This window comes from Parus major, chromosome 3, assembly GCF_001522545.3.
Source record: "Parus major isolate Abel chromosome 3, Parus_major1.1, whole genome shotgun sequence".
Classification (NCBI taxonomy): Eukaryota; Metazoa; Chordata; class Aves; order Passeriformes; family Paridae; genus Parus; species Parus major.
The window spans coordinates 80,837,992-80,854,584 of NC_031770.1; the positions used below are offsets into that span (position 1 = coordinate 80,837,992).

At 36.9% G+C, this 16,593-nt stretch overlaps 1 protein-coding gene across 2 annotated transcripts in view; it reads left to right on the forward strand.

Moving 5' to 3' along the window:
• ELOVL4 (ELOVL fatty acid elongase 4) overlaps positions 1-16,593 on the forward strand; it is a 40,349-nt gene that overhangs the window by 8,238 nt on the left and 15,518 nt on the right. For both annotated transcript variants that reach the window (XM_015622839.2, XM_015622840.3), the window contains exons 2-3: positions 12,261-12,448; positions 15,732-15,812. In XM_015622839.2, coding sequence (XP_015478325.1) covers positions 12,261-12,448; positions 15,732-15,812 — 269 coding nt within the window. The remainder of the gene's footprint in view (positions 1-12,260; positions 12,449-15,731; positions 15,813-16,593) is intronic.

Here is a 16,593-nt window from a genome sequence, read left to right on the forward strand (position 1 = left end):
ATGGATAAAAAATGTGAAAAAATTGAGGAAAAAATGGGAAAAAATTGAGGAAAAAATGGGGAAAATTTGAGGAAAAAAATTGGAGAAAATTGGGGAAAAAAAAGAGAAAAATTGTAAAAAAATTGGGGAAAAATGGGGAAAAAATTGGGAAAAAAATTGGGAAAAAATGGGAAAAAATTGGAAAAAATGGGGAAATAGCACAGAAGTAATTGCAGCCAGAAGAGAGAAGAGTGAGAATATGTGAGACAAACCATTCTCCAGACATGGAGGTCAGGGAAAGAAGACGAGGAGCTGGTCCAGGTGCTGGAGCAGAGATTCCCCTGCAGCCCATGGGAAAGACCACGGTGAGCCACCTGTGCCCCTGATGCCTGTGGAGGTCCATAGGGCTGCAGAGATCCACACTGGATCAGTTTGTGAAGAGCTGCAGTCCGTGAGAAGGACTCAGGCAGGAGACTTTCACGGAGGACTGTCTCCTGTGGGAGCAATCTGACACCAGAGCAGGGGAAGGACTTCTCCTCCTAAGGAAGAAGCAGCATCAGAAACAACGTGTGATGAACTGACTGTAATCCCTATTCCCTGTCTCTCATTGCCACTGGTAGGGAGAAGGTAGAGAATCAGGAGTGAAGTTAAACCTGGGAGGAGAGAAGGTTTGGGAGAAAGGTGCTTTTCAGGTTTGTTCTACTTCTCATTATACAACTCAGATTTTGATTGGTAATAAATTCACATAATTTCCCAGTCATGTCTGTTTTGTCCATGACACTGATAGGTTTGTGACCTCTCCCTGTCCTTATCACTGTTCAACTCCCTAGAGGGTGTTTGTGGTGAGGTGGGGGTTGGTCTCTTTCTGCAGGCAGCAGCTGACAGAACGAGAGGACACAGCCTTAAACTGCACCAAGGGAAATATAGGTTGGATATTAGGAAAAAGTTTTTTACAGGAAGGGTAATAAAGTATTAGAATGGTCTGGCTGAGGAGATGGTGGAGTCACCATCCCTGGATGTGTTTAATAAAAGACTGGATGTGGCACTCAGTGCCATGGTCTAGTTGTGGTGTTAGGGCTAGGCTGGACTCGATCTTGAAAGTCTCTTCCAACCTCATGATTCTGAGTAACTCATGAACCTTTTCTTCTGTTTTCTCTACCCTGTCCAGCTGGGAGGGGAGTGATAGAGCAGCATTGGTGGGTACCTGGCCTTCAAACAGGGTCAAACCACCACATCCCTAGTTTCACTTTCTGTTTCAGCATAATCATGAACTCATGACTGTTTGATTTGTTTCCATCATATTTTCCTATTCCTCGTATCTATTTCTGCTATAACTAAAAGTGTCTTCTTCCAGTTCTTGCACATGTTGTGCTTAGTTTACATGCTTGACTATGGTGTTCTCCTATTTTCTTTTTTTATCTGCTTATAGATAGTATCTCCTTGATTCCTTCTCCCAATTATGACCAATAAAAAAATTGTTTTATTGCTTTCTAAATGGTCCTAGAATATTGCTGGAAGAAGGGAATTTATAGCCCATGTCTTTCACTTTTTCTATTGAGCCAGCAAATCTCTCTGACATGATTTTATGTCCTTCTATTCTTAGAATATAATTTTAACACCTTGTTTTTAAACGGTTTGAGGTAGTATAAAGAAAAAAAAAAGTAGTTAGTAGTTTAATTGACTAGCTGGGCTGTAAATAGGAGACTTCATAATCATATTTTCTACAGTTTATTATTTAGTGGTTTACCAGGAACAGATGTGCCCAATAGAAATACATACAGAGTACACCAAAATGCTTTGATAATTAGGTCATGATTTTTTCTGCTCTGTCCAATCTCCTTTTCAATGACCCCTGAATTTTTTACCAAGTCTAAGAAACTTCATTGCAGAAACCATTAGAGAAGCTTGGGGGCCATGTGTTACCATAGAAGGTAGCACAACTGTAGAATTGAAAAGATTTAGTTGTAGCAGTCTTTTGGATGTGGACATTACATAGCTTCCAAACTGATGATTTTGCTACTGTGTGATTTGGGAATGAAAGATTCATTCTTTTCATCATTTTTGGTTTAAGAGCGTTTTGTCATTCAGTTCATATTTTGAAAATCAGCATATCAAAATTAGTCTCTTTTTTTGATGTTTGGTTCCTCACCCCCAATTTGTCATTTTTGCTTATGTTAAAGGGATGTTGAGGAATTAAGTTCTAAATGTTTTAGTGTTTTGTTTTTCCTTGGAGGTTTTGACTGATGTATTTGTGTTAAGCTAGCAGAAGACCAAATGTATCTCACAACTGTAAATTTACTTCTGCCTCTGAACTTTGAAGAGCTAATGCATTTCAGTAACTCCTTTTGTAGTTTTTAATCAAAACAAAATTCTCATTTCATTTATCCTTCTGTAAAACCAAAGTGATGAGGAGCATCCTTGTGATACTGCAAACAGGAAAAACAGGTAGTTTATCAGAGAGCTTTTTGTGCAGCTTCTTGCAAATTTTCTCCTGTAGCTTTCTGCTATTATTCTTAGGTAGATTTCACTTGCCATTACTGGTTTTCATACATGCTTAAGCACTGCATTTAAAACTCTCTAAATGTTCATCTGCAACCCCAAATATCTGTATTACAGGAGCAGCAGTGTAAGTTGCTTACATTTATTATGTAGTTAAACATCACTAGACTTCTGTTGTGTTAGCACGTTAGCAAAACATGTATCAGTGCTGAATTTACTGTCCTGTATGTGTGCTGAGTCTGTAACACCTGACTCTGCAGTGGATAAGACCTTGCAGGGTTATTATTGAACTAATGTTAATAACCTTTCACATTTTTCAAGGAATTTACATTTAAACTGAGGGAATCCAGTAACAATATCTGTCTGTAGAGAAGATCATCATACTCTGTGATCATCCTTTTCAGCATTATAAAACTCTGTGTGGGTCAACAGACTAATCTGTTATTACAGCATTGGATGTGCATAAATCCTGTGTTTGTATTGCTGCTTACTGATACCCCTACAACTATGTTCATGGTGCCAAACCCCAGCACATTTGTGTGAAGTAAAGACATGTCCGGTCTGAGCTCTGAGAAATAGTTTTGGCAAAACCCACGAAAGTTTGAATAAAAGTTTCAGTAGAAGAAAAGCTTCATGAATATGTTTTGTGCAGTACTTTTATCACTTTAGAAATACATAGACTGGATCATAAAGTCTGCAACTAGTTTATAAAATTACATTGTGTGGTAGAGTTGGGGGTTTTGTTTGCTTTCATCTGTTTATTCCATAACTTATTTAAGAAGAAGCATGCAGGTGTCGCTGCACTGGGAGTGCATCTTGCATTTGTGATGTTTGGAAAAGATTTGGCAACCAGAAGAATGCTTCATGCCTCAAGGCCTTGTATCTTGCAAATCTTGTGTAAGCTTCAGTGAGGATTATATTTTTATTATTCCTTGAAGCAGAGCATTTGTACTGTCCCCACAGGTAATCATAATCAATGGAGGAGATAAATCAAATACAATTTGAGCAAGGTAATCTCCTTGGACTTGAAAATCTTGAGACTTGGAGGTAAATTGTCATGTATCCTGAACTTCATTCTAATTCCATTATTATCGTTGTCTGAAACACGTGTATCATGTAATTGCTGTAAATGGGCACAAAGACAGTATGGTGTTAATGACTGAGTGGTGGGAGTCCTGAGAAGACTAGAATGGTGGTCAGAATAACTGGAAGGCTAGTTAAAATACATCTGGCCTTTTAACAGCAAATTGGGATTAGGCCTTCCTGTTGCTTTAATGGGAGTTTATGAAACACATGCACATTACACAGGTGTTCATTAGCTGCAGGAGATGTTGCTCTCAGCTCTGTGGCATTTTGAATTTATGTTGCTGTATACAGCTTTAAAGAAGTCAGTTACAAAGCCTTGAAATTCAAAATAAAGCCACAACTGGTTGTGGGGGTACCTGTTAGTCTTCCCTTGTAGAGCTCTTACTTTTGGTGTAGGCATCTCTCATTTCTGACCACAACAAGATTTTGTACTGCAAAATTAGAATATGTAGGTTTCCTTGTTTTCACTTTTGGGGTATGTTCTCTCATTATTCAGTTCTTGAAGCTGAATATTCTTACTCCTTCACCTTATTTTTATGTTCTATGGCTTGTTAAAATGACATACTTTACCATAAAATTTTGTTGTCTCTAATTTGTTTGGGTCAAGAAGAAGTTTGTTCCTGACTATTTAAAGCTTAAGGATAGACAAAATACTGAACTCAGATGTTTAGATTTATTGTCCAAGATTTAAAAAAAAAAAAAAAACTTGCTTTCTCTCTACTGTTGTATAAATTATTTTTTAAAAATACTACTTAAACCAGATCAGCTATTACGCTTTTTTTTTGCCAGGTTTTGGGAACCTTTGTCATGTCATCCTTAGCTTTACCAATATCATACATGGGAAGAAATTCTTTACCGTGAGGGTGGTGAGGCACACAGGATGCTCAGAGAAGCTGTGGATGCCCCATCCCTGGAAGTGTTCAAGACCAGGTTGGATGTGGCTCCGAGCAGTCTCTAGTGGGAGGTGTCCCTAATCATGACAGGGTAGTTTGAAGTGAATAATCTTTAAGGTCCCTTCCATGCCATTCTTTGATTCTCTGATACTTACCTGTGTTTTCTTGCCAGTCATTACCACCGTACTGTGACATTATGCTAATACAGAATTTTTTGTGAGATAAAGCAGCAGGGGCTTGACTGGTTCCTGAGAAACCAGTGCAAGGCCAATTTAAATGTTTGTAGAGTGTCCAGAGATGAGCCATGCAGATGATTTTGTGATTGGAAAATATGACTTCAGGTGAATGAGATGAAGTGTCTCTTTAAGAAAAATTTAAAAAGAAAGAAAGAAAAAATAAATAAATAAAGGCAGGTAGTGAGTGACCTGATAACTGTTCAGAACTACCCAAATGAGGAAAGAAAAAAATGATAGGTCTAGGAAAGAAAATTATAATTAACTAGTTAAAGTCTAATCTTAATTTCTTTGGCTTTAGAGAGCAACTTTATGCAGTGGGTCAAGTTAAAGTTTTGCAACAAGCTCCTATATGTTCTATGGGGCTTGCTGCCTCTGAGAAGACATATCCTGTACTAAAATGGAAAATTCTTCTAAGAAAGATCTCTTAGCTTATACATGTGTTAATGGAAGCTTTATGGCCTTTGCTTTGTAGGTGATGCCAGATTATCTCTGAGTTAGGTACAGGTATCTTTGACCCTGTCAAACTCCTTAGAAATACCTATAGTGCCAGAAGACTGCAGACATTCCCAAGTATGATCAATAAGAAAGAAGCATAAAGTAGCCATTCTTTTTGTCCCAATCAGTTTGCTTTCCTGAAGCAATCTGTCTTCACAATCCCTCCTAAGAAGGCGTGGACTTTTCTTTTTCCTGAAACATGGATGAGGCTATAGGGATATCCTTTTAGTTAATGCAGTAGCTTCAGTCTGCTGTTACAGGATTTCTTATAAAAAAAAAAAAAAAAAAAAAAAACTTTCAAAACTGAGATTATTAGCAACAGGACAAGAGGAAATGGCCTCAAGCTGTTCAGGGAAAGGTTCAGGTTGGACACCAGGAAAAATTTCTTCACTGGAAAGGTGGTTAGACATTGGAATGGGCTGCCCCAGGAAGTGGTGGAGTCACCATCCCTGGGGGTGTTCAAGAAATGACTGAACATGGCACTTAGGTGCTATGGTTTAATTGACATGGTGGTGTTCAGTCATAGAATGGATTCAATGATCCTGAAGGTCTTTTCCAACTTTAATGATTCTGTAATTCCATGAATTGAGGATTAGAGTGCAATTTGTGCAATGAATAATCAATAGCAAAGCAGGTAAGTTAATTCAAACAATGATGACCTAAAAGAAAAATTTGTTTGGGGCCATATAAACAGCTCTATTAAAGTAATTGTAAGTGAATAGAAAGTTTTTATTTGTATAGGTTTTCAATCCAAAAATACATGGCCTCTCAATTTTCACTCTGCAATGCTGCTTCATTATCAATCTTCAGTCTCAAACTGTGCAGCCCATGTAGCCCTGTACTGTTATAAAGGTTAAGTTTATAGCTTTAGCTGTTGTTGTTCTGAGGTCTTAGTCAACATTCCTTTTTTCTTGGAATTTCTACAAACAGCTAACAGTAAATCTACTTTTAAATTATTCTGATGTATTACTCAGTTTAGTTTAAAAGCATAGGATCTAACCATGTAGATGCTTATTGAAGTTTATTTTCAACAGATCCAGTCTACAGTGGTTGTGTAGTCAAACTGAATCTTGTATTAACTTGTAAATATTTACATGGCTGAACCAGTATTTCTAATAAAAATGTTGGAGAGAAGTATGTTGTATATTTATCTGTAGCCAGAAAGTAAAGGAGGAGGGAAGGGAGCACTAAAGTCATTAAAGGGATCTGGTGTGAAAACTTTATAAATATTTTAAGGTGTGTGAAGTTATGTTTCTCACCTGTTTTTTTATAGATGTTCATTTGTTTTGTAATTATTTCAGTTGTAGTGGAACTAAGAAGATGTGGGAAATTCTTAGATAATTAAAACACTATTGCTCATGGAACAGTACTCCAATTAGGTAATACTGCTTTGTCTTCCTTATATTGTGGAATTAATACTTCAAATGTTTAAGGAAATCTTTCTTAAACTTGAGGTTGGCTTTGAGAGGACTTTTGTTAAAATAAAGGTGATCTGCAGAGAGGTCTCACAGAACCACTTTTAAATGCTTGCCATCATTTCTGCAGTGTCTTTAGAAATGTAATTGGACAGATGGATGTGCTGGATTGGCACTGTAAGTGTCTTTGCGCTGAGAATAGTATCAATAGCTATTAATAACTTTGAAAGTCTCTCCAGATAAATTAGTGAGTAGCGACCTTATAGCTGAGGAATGCATATGTTGTTAAATTAAAAATAAAGATTTTCTAAGCAGTTACTTTGAACCTAACAAGAACCCAGGGAACTGCAAAAATCATGTATTTTAGTAATAAATACTTTCTCTAAAACTAATTTTAAAAGCAGGGATAATCACCATTGTACTGTTTCAGGATTTCTCTAGGTGAATGTCAAAGTAACTGTACTATGCATTTGTTTGCTTATTTTTAAAGTTTTTACTTCTTGGAGAAAGAAAAAATTGATCATAGGCTAAGTAAAATGCAAGGAATGTAACCATCTAAAATCTCTGTCAGAAAGGAAATGCTGAACCATATTTAACAGAAATGCCTGGCATATTAAAACAATTACAATATGTTTCTCAAAAGTTTTTGGTGATTTTTAATGCTAGAACACCATCACTGCAGACTTACTTATTGAAATTAATTTTCACTTTCAGTCCGTATTTCAGTGTAGGTTAATTACATCCTCTTTGGACATTTCCAGGCAGGATATTTAGACTTTGCACTGGTCCTGTTCTTCTTGCTTTGAAGGAAGAAATCAAAGGGGGTTTTGTGTGTATTTCTTGTTAATTTCCTCACAAAATTAATTTCCTGCAAAGGTAGGTACCTCAGTGCAATTTCAATTATTTATATATATATAAATAATAAAATATATACTTACATATAATATATATACACATATAAATATATAAATGTAAGTTCTTCTGGGATTTGTATTTGCAAGGTGAAAGGTTAGAATGTGTATACACAAAATGAGAGGCAAGCCTTGTGTGTATGCATATTTCCTAACATAATGGTGATTTTCTATCAGGATCATGTTAGCAGATGCTTTAGCATAGGCTGGATTCATTTTTGCTATAAAGTGCAACCCTAAATGTTTGTTCTAAAACTTTTCTCACCTTACCAGAAGAGCACAGTACTACAGGCTGTGCTATCACAGCAGACATTTTATTTGTGATGGAATTAGAATCTGGGTCTTGGGATTTGAAAGACAAACGCATTAATCCCCTGAAAGATTCAGTCAATCTCTGTCAATTCTAATCAGGTAAAGGCACTGGTCTTTTTGCTTTACAGCAGTTGGAGGGATTTTTTTTAATTCAGGGAGCTGGCCTTTTTATCTCAAGCTTGTTTCATCTTTGTGGTAAAAATATCCCTGTTCTGTGTGAAATATTGCAGGATTTATTGCACTCATATGTCCCCTTAAGCTATTACAGTTCTCTGTAATTTGCAGAAGTCTTTTGTGGTCATCAGCACCAGCTAGTAAGTAGGACACAAAATTATGCTGGTTTTGCTAAAACAGGTTGGGGGATGGAAGCAAGGAAGGTGTTAGAGTAGCTTGGAATGTTTGTTACTTGAGCAGATGACTTAAGATCTTGAATTTGTCTTGGTTTGAAAGACAGCATCTGAAAAGAAGTTTGGAGAAAGGGTCTGCATTTTACTGGGTTTTTTTTTTTTTGTGTAGATCATGGACAAGCAGGCTTGCCAGGCAAACTGAAATGAAATTGGTATTGTACTTTGAAATTGGTTTAGAATGATACGTGGAGTTGACACTTACAGTGCAGCAAGTTACTTTGCATTATCCAGGAGAGATCCTGTGATGAAAACATCCTGGGATTAATAGTATCATGTTTTCTGATGCCACAGAACTAGTTAAAAAAAATTATATGCAGAGGCTCCTAGATGCTATTTTAAAATAAAGTGGTGTTCATAGTTAGCACAGTGGAATAGACTTTTCTACTGTTTTGGCCAGGATGTACTTCGGAACTGAACTGCCTACCGTGTTCCCTCTCTTAGAAACATTTTGTGTTTGAAGTATAATTATTTGTCCTAGGAGAGGTCAGTGGGCAATGATGCCAGTCAAAATGGCAATGTTAGATTCCCTGGCCAGTGTGTTACAAGATGTATATCAGTAATACATGTTTTTCCTGTAAATACTTAGACTTCTTTGAGATGCAGTGGCTCACTGTCCAAAAACCCTTTGCAGAGGGAAAGCAGCAGGCTGAAACTGAATCAAAGGGTTAAAAGAACTTAGAAGCTAGAAATGTAGCTAGCAAGAGAGAGGCAATATATTTTGATTAAGAGGGGTAGAAACTATGTAAAGGATTAATTCTTAGATGGTAAAGCTAGTAAAGCTAAGGCTAGGTATTATTTGCTTGACTTAGTTGTGTTTGTAGAAGGAGACAAGAAAGATGAGCCATTGTGAAGATGAAGAAACCATAACTGCACCTGGGCCCAGAAACCAGCCAGAACCAGGATGGGAACCCATGGCTTATGTCCAAGGGGCTAGGGAGCCTGCCATCAAGAAAAAGGTGAAAAGTTTAGCATGAGGAAGATATCCCTGACTTCATCTTAGGAGACCACTGACCCATTTCAAAACCCACTGAGCCATTTGAATGAAGAAACTGCACAGGCATGAAAGGACTTTGAATTAATTTTAATATGAAGCGGTGGTAGGTGGGGTTAGGTAATGTGTATGTATAGGCATAGTAAATAGTTATATATAGTTATATATAGTGAATATGTAAGATTTTTGTAGATAAGGGGGGGCTAGAGCCCTGTAGATTTCGCACATGCCTTTGGAAAATTTTCCTGGATGTGCCCAGCATGTAATAAACATACCATCTCTAATTTTAATTAGTTGGAGTGTTTTTTTGTCAGCATATCAAAACCATGGTATGGAAGAGTAATGGCAGCTTCTTGGGTGCTCCTGTGTAGTTGTCAGAGTTAATGAAATATACCTCTTGATTTTCTCCAGTGAAGTTCTTCAATTTATAGTATTTATGGAAAGGAGGTGGAAGAATTGTTTACAGTGCTGGAGAGGTGTGAGGCAATGCCTGTTTGCAGCTGGGTTTTAATACAAGTTGTCCTTTTGTCTTTCCTTTCACCCTCTAGTGAATCCTTATTCTTTCAACTAGAATTCTAGAAATCTTTGTCTCCTGACACAAAAAGAAATCTGGACTAGATCATGGTTTCCTATTTTCAGCAGTGGGTGAATGTTCAACTCCTGGCTAAAATTCAGGTCTTCATCTTTCACATTTCTTTGTATTGCCACTTTAGTGTGTAAGATATGATGAAACATTATGTTAGAAAATAGAAGACAGATTTTCTAATGTGTCTTGTCCTCTTTATCATCTTTATATTGCGTATTGCAAGAAACCTGGGAAAACAACTGTGTCTCTTGCCTCACCTGCTCTTAACTCTGTACACTACAGTGATGGCAGATCTGGATTTGATTAAAGCATGTCACTCATTGGCTATTCCCAAAGCTTAACTGGCACCCTTCTTCTTGTTTCATGATGAGTCCTTGCCTATTACTTGCTACCAGATAGATGATAAGGTTCTTTCTCTTTTTCTTTTTTCTTTTTTGTTTTTTTTTCCGTCTTCCTTCTTCCTTTTTTCTTCTTTTTTTTTTCTCTTTTTTTTCTTTTTTCTTTTTTTTCTATTTTTTCTTTTTTTTTTTTTCTTTCTTTTTGTGTGTTATCTCTTGTTTTTAAATTCAGATTGGTAGAGCAGTTCCTAAAGGCAAGAGGGAACTAAGGTGTAAAAGATATAAGAGTGTAATAATTGCAATGCAGTAGTGATTTCAACTTCGATAGGTGGTATTCTCTGTGGTTTCAGGAACTTGCCTGCTGTGTGCTAACTGTTGTCTCTAACTCTGTTCAGGTTCTCTTTTATTGCCTGTGTTTCTACAGCTGATCTATCTGATTTTTTGACACTCCTTCCTGTAGTCCTCACGCTATCTGGCCTTTGGCTTCTTTAGGTGGCTGTGGCCACACGGCTGAATCCCATCATTCTGGCAGCATCAGTGTCCTTTCTTGAAGTTTCCATGCATTAGGATGAATTTTCTCATCTGATATTAACAGCCATAATGAAGCAGTTAGGCTTCTCTTTCTTCCTTTCTAGTTCTTTTTAGACCTCCTAGCACCTTGGAATGTGCAGCTCAGTTATTGTTAAGTAATCTGGAAGAAGAATCTGTGTTCTTTATGCTCACTTTCCCTAGATCACAGTACTTGTTATTTACTAGAACTAGAGGGCCTCATGAAATTTATTCCTAAAATTAGGTTCTAATTTATGGCCTTAAGTACAGCAAATGAAGCAAGAAAGAAATGTAGGAGAAGTAATGACAGCACTGTTCTGTAGTTTCCTCATTTGTCTTCATAAGAAAGGTTTTCTAGCTTGTTGGTTGTATGCCTCGGATCAGGAATACAACCTGGAATTAATTTATGCTATAGGGATTTTTCATGGTCTTTTACTTACTCTTCTCCAAAGAAACTTGTCCTCCAGGAAAATATCTGGGCAGCTGCATTTGTGAGTTTGCCCACACTTGACTGAAGGCAGGTATTTCAGAAGTTTGAGCTTCCCAAGGAGCCCTCTGATGTTATTTCCATAGGAACTGTAACTGGCCTAAGCATCTGGAAAATAATCCAGTAAATATCATAGAGCTGTGCAGTGCCTGAAGTTCTGATAGTTCTGAAGCAGTTACCTTTTATGTCTTGCTACAACTTGATATTAACCTTCAGGGCAGTGGGGGGCATGTGACACATGGGACAACATAGGCACTAAATAAGGAAGTGTCACTGTAGTCTCACTTCCCTCCTCTAGCAGAGCTATCTTCTAATCCTGGATGTCACTAGTTCATCAGGCTAAGACTGCTTTTTTCATACTGATCCAGAACTTAATATAGCATATTCTCAGCTCTGAAATATGTGTAATGTAACTGGATCCTGTGAGTGACTGAAAGAGACTGTAGATAAAACCTTTGTTTCCCATATGGCAGCACAGATTGACTAGAGCAATCCCTTTAGAACTCTTTTATTTGATTGTTTTCTGGTAACATTGTTAGTATTCTGTCTGAAATATGAGGCTGACCTACATCAAATAGAAAAGGTTATCTATCATCATACAACCTGTATAAAATCGATAGGAGACTTTCTAGTGCCTAATTTTAAACTAATGAAAGCTGCTGGTTTTATCAGTATTTTGCCAAATTTGTGTATCTTTTGTTTGCAGTGGTGTTGAATATTTGGTTATACTGCCACTGCAGTCGCTATTCATCATAAGCAAAATTTGTTTAGGGTGATTAGTGGGTTGATTTATCCTTGGGCTCATGTGATTCTGTTCGCTTTATTGTTTTGGATCGTAGAACTGGACAACAGAGCTTGAATGACATAATCTCTCTGCGAGGTAATGTGATATTGTGGAGTTTTTTAAAAAACTATTTTCTTTAACCTTCCTAGAAAGAATGAGTGCATTGTGTTTCTACTATCTGATGTAGCTATTCCAGGAGAAAATAATACTTGACAAATTCAGTGTTTAAAGTGATGATGGAATTTATTTTATTTGGACATTGTTGACTATTTCTATTTGCTTCACTCCCCAGACAAACGTGTTGATGATTGGCCCTTGATGCAGTCTCCATTTCCAACACTGACTATAAGCACTATTTATCTCCTCACTGTCTGGCTGGGCCCCAAATGGATGAAGACAAGAGAGCCCTTCCAGTTACGCTTCCTGTTGGTTGTTTACAACTTTGGAATGGTTCTGCTCAACTTCTTCATTTTCAAAGAGGTGTGTATGCCCTCTTGCAAGAGGGAATTCTTGCTGAGGTTTGAGGATGTCAAAATGAAATGATGTTGCATGTTCTTGAGAGTGAATGTTGCATGTTCTTGAGTTGCATGTCTGTTGAGAGTGAATGTTTTGCACAGACTTAAAGATGAGTTTGCCTTTGAGGTATTTCTGTAAATAAGCAGTTTCTGTTTGAGAATAATTGCACTAAATGAGTCTATAGAGAGAATTTGTGTTTTAGATATTTCACGTTCTTAGATTTGTGTTAGTCTAAATACTGGAGAGAATAAAATCTGTAGATTTAACACCTGTAACTGATACTTTTTTGTTCATCTTAATAATCCTAAAGGGTATCAGAATGTATCTTGTTAGAAATTGAACTGTTTGTTTACACTTTCCATGTGTTTTATTTAGATAAATATTATTTAGATTATTCTAAATAATATTTAGAAATCCAGATGTCCGTTGTCTGTAGTGAGAAAAAGTATCTTGTCTGTAAGTTATCTTCAATAAAAATGAAGTGAGCTATATCTTTAAATAAAAATAAAAGGATACAGGCTTCTAATATTTGTTTTGCAATGTTCTGAGTGTGTTACTTGTAATAAGTTTCACTGTTGCTGCATTTTTCCTTTGTTGGATTTTCTGCACAGAGGAAATGAATAGTAACGCTGCAGTTGATCAGCTGTGTGCAGTAGGTAACTGGGATTACCTAACAGTTTGGTAATTATTATTCAAGGATAGCTGTGCAGAATATGGCTGATGCTAAGTTTATGCTGCTGTGGCTGCTTGTGTGGATCAGGAGTTGTCTTCCTGGCAGACTTCTGATCATAGATTTGCAAAATCTGTTTCCAGAAGTAGGCAAATGAACTGAGCAGTTAAAATTACAGCATTGCAGAACTGTCTGTTCTGTACTTTTGCCAGGAAAAAATGGCATATCTGATGATGATCGACATTTTGACCCTTTCCTAGAGCTTCTAGCATAAAATCATTAATCATAAAATTTCAGCCTCTCTTTAAGACATGGTTTAGTAAAATTTTAGCTGTCTTACCTTAAGCATCATTTTGTCTAAATTGTTTTCTTGGACTATTCAACTAAGTAACAAAGTGCAGCAGGTATAAAAGAATTTAATGCTGACATGAAAGCATATTTGAAGGAAGAGATTAAATCTAATCATCTTGGCAGGCTAAAACTGAAACTCCTGAAATTAATTCTGCAGTGTTACTGCCATGCCTGTCTTTTTCACATATTCTTTTAAACTTGTTTGTTTTATCCATAAGCTGAATTATACCAAACTTGAAGTCAAATCATTTTCAGACCTATGTTCCTTATACATATGTGCTTGTAGCATTTCCAAGTCACTGAATTAACATGAAGTAGGACTGCAAATACATATTTGTTGTTGATATGCTGAAAGCTCATCACTTTATACACAGAGTTTCCATCTCTCTCCTAATGTTAGGTTGTTATTCAAGGGATGTTAAGGCACTGGATACAGTACTTCCAGCAAGTGTCTTTTCTTGATCATAGAGACTGATAGGAGGAAGGTGTTCAAGTTTCAGTTGTTCCCTGTAACAAGGCAATTTCTGCTTCTGAAGTTTACAATACCACTGTGCTGCTATTGTAATTCACACAAGTTTTAATGTAATTGTTATGAGTAAAATGATACTGCTTGTATTTTGTGAGCGATTGTAAAATTTCCAGACACTGCTAAGAACAGAATTTGAATGTGAAACGCCTTTAAAAGTTATTTAAATAACCATCCTGATGGCAAGCTCTTTTGTTAATCTATGGTAGCTTATGTTAAATAGTAAGTCATAAAGAACTACAATTCTAGTCAAGACTCATATGCTGAATTTAAATTCAGGTTCAAATTTGGAGCAAATTTTCTTTAGAACATGCAGAAGTCTCAATGGAATAGACTCTATTTTGCCACAAAATCGTGAATTTCTTACTCTACTTCAGGGCAGTCTGGTGACATCAATTTACTGCCTTTTTACCAAGGGAACCTTGGTTGAGTTATCCAGTAGGTCACAGTAGAGATTGGCTGGTTTCTGTAACAGTGCAAACTAAACTTTCCCTTCTTGATTAGTGCTGGAAGTGCTTCTGCCTGTGTGGGACCACATTTGAGCTCCAGTTAGTTCCAGTAGTTTGTAAATGGATTTAGATGATGCAGAAGTAGTTCAGTTTCTTTTTTAGGTTAACTTCTGTTGACAGTTCTTTCATTTTCCTCCTTTAACACATACGCAGCAAATAAGTCCAGATGTTCACAAGCTTTTGTCTGCTGTGTTTTTTTTTTCCTGCATGACACTTATTTTTGCATTTGACTGCACTCCTAGTGCTGTGTGCAAAATGAGACACCAACGTGCACTCAAGTTCAGTTTAAATAAGATGGAAGTCAGGCTAGTGGTAAGATTAGTCAGTGCCTATCCATTACAGGGTCTTTTGAGATCTTTTTCTATCACCCCAATTTATGTGGGCTCCACTACTATCTCTCTTTGATCCTTAATAGAGTGGTATTACTTTGCTTTAAACATTCTTGGATAATAACATTTATGAATGTCAAGATTAGAAGTATTACTTGAACTTTGTTCTGCTCTAGAGAAGTGTATTTCTTTCCAATGGAACCTTGCTCAAATGTCAATTTTATCTTCTCCTGTCCAGGCTTTTGCAACGTGCTTAATTTGGAGAGGCCCTACAGAAGCACTTCAATTGCTTTAGGCCATTTTTGTTGGCACAAAATGGGGAACTTTTCTCTGTCCTTTTCTCCTCACTGTGTTTAGTGTGTATTCAGCTTTGGCTGTTCAAAGTGGGGGGTGGATGTTCTGGATTTTGATTGTTACACTGTGTTAAGAATTGTAGGTCCAAATTATCTAATCCCCGTCTCTTGAATAGTGTTCTCTTGAATCCGTACTGGGAATAACATTTCTGTCAATTGCAAACAATTAGGTAATTTCAGTTTCTAAAGCTAGAGCCATCAGAAGGAATATTCATGTCCAAGTAACTTAAGATCATACTAGAATTTGTTGTACAAGGCTCTAAATTATCTGGGCAGATACATTCAGGGAAAAACGAGTACATTCTTTTTAATTTATAAGAAAAAAAATAGTCTGTAATAATAGGTTGTTAGTACTAAATATTTGCTTTCTTCAATAGAATTCTCAGGACTAGAATATTTTAAGTATTTCTGTTCAGGTAAGTTTGATGTAGCAAGAAATTTGCTGATAATTGTCATAAATGTGCCTTATGTATTATATTTCCCCTCATGTATGGCTTTAATATTTTCAGTTGTTCTTGTCATCAAGAGCTCGAGGGTACAGCTATGTCTGCCAGACTGTGGATTATTCAGATAATGTTTATGAAGTTAGGGTGAGTATTTCCTTTTTGTATTTGTGTATGAATGTGTGTAATCTCTAGCACTACATGATGGTTTAAGGCTCTTCAGAAAACAGTGTTTCCACAGCTGCTGTCAGCCATGACTGTATCCCGTTACATCCTCACAGGCCACCTCAGGTTTGACTACATCGTACGTGGCAGGTTTAACTGAAGTGCCTCAGCATATTTGTGCTAACTTTGATCTGACTGCTGCAAGTAAGGGGAGTCTAAAGATACCATCCTTGGCTTCATGCACAGTTGTACAATCCAGGGTAACCTTTGTGTACATGCTTTGGTTCCTAGATTTGCTGAAGTTTGGGATACCAGGGTAACCACAGTAAAGGTGGTGTGTTCTAGCTAGATCAAAGCAAATAAGAGTTATCATCTTATCTTGTGGTTGCACTTCACCCATACTGGTGGGGCAACTTTTTGTCTCCTTTACCCATGTTTGCTTTTTGAGGTCTTGCTGGCATTTGGCAAATGTATTATCAGTATATTTCATTGTATAATCTTAGATTTCAAATATCTGGGTTTTGGAAAACATCCAAATTAAAAGCAAAGTGCACATCCTTGTTCATTTTCGTAATGCTGTTGATTGGCTCATGTACTGGACTTTATCTTCCAGCTGAGCTGACACTTGGGAATCTCTCAGCTGTTCTTGCAAGTTTCATGTACAGATTAGGACATGTTCCTGAAAATGCAGTGAAAGTATGGGTTATGTTTGTAGTGGTTTGAAAAATGTTTGTGTGGTGGCTGTTCATGGATAGTGTTAGTC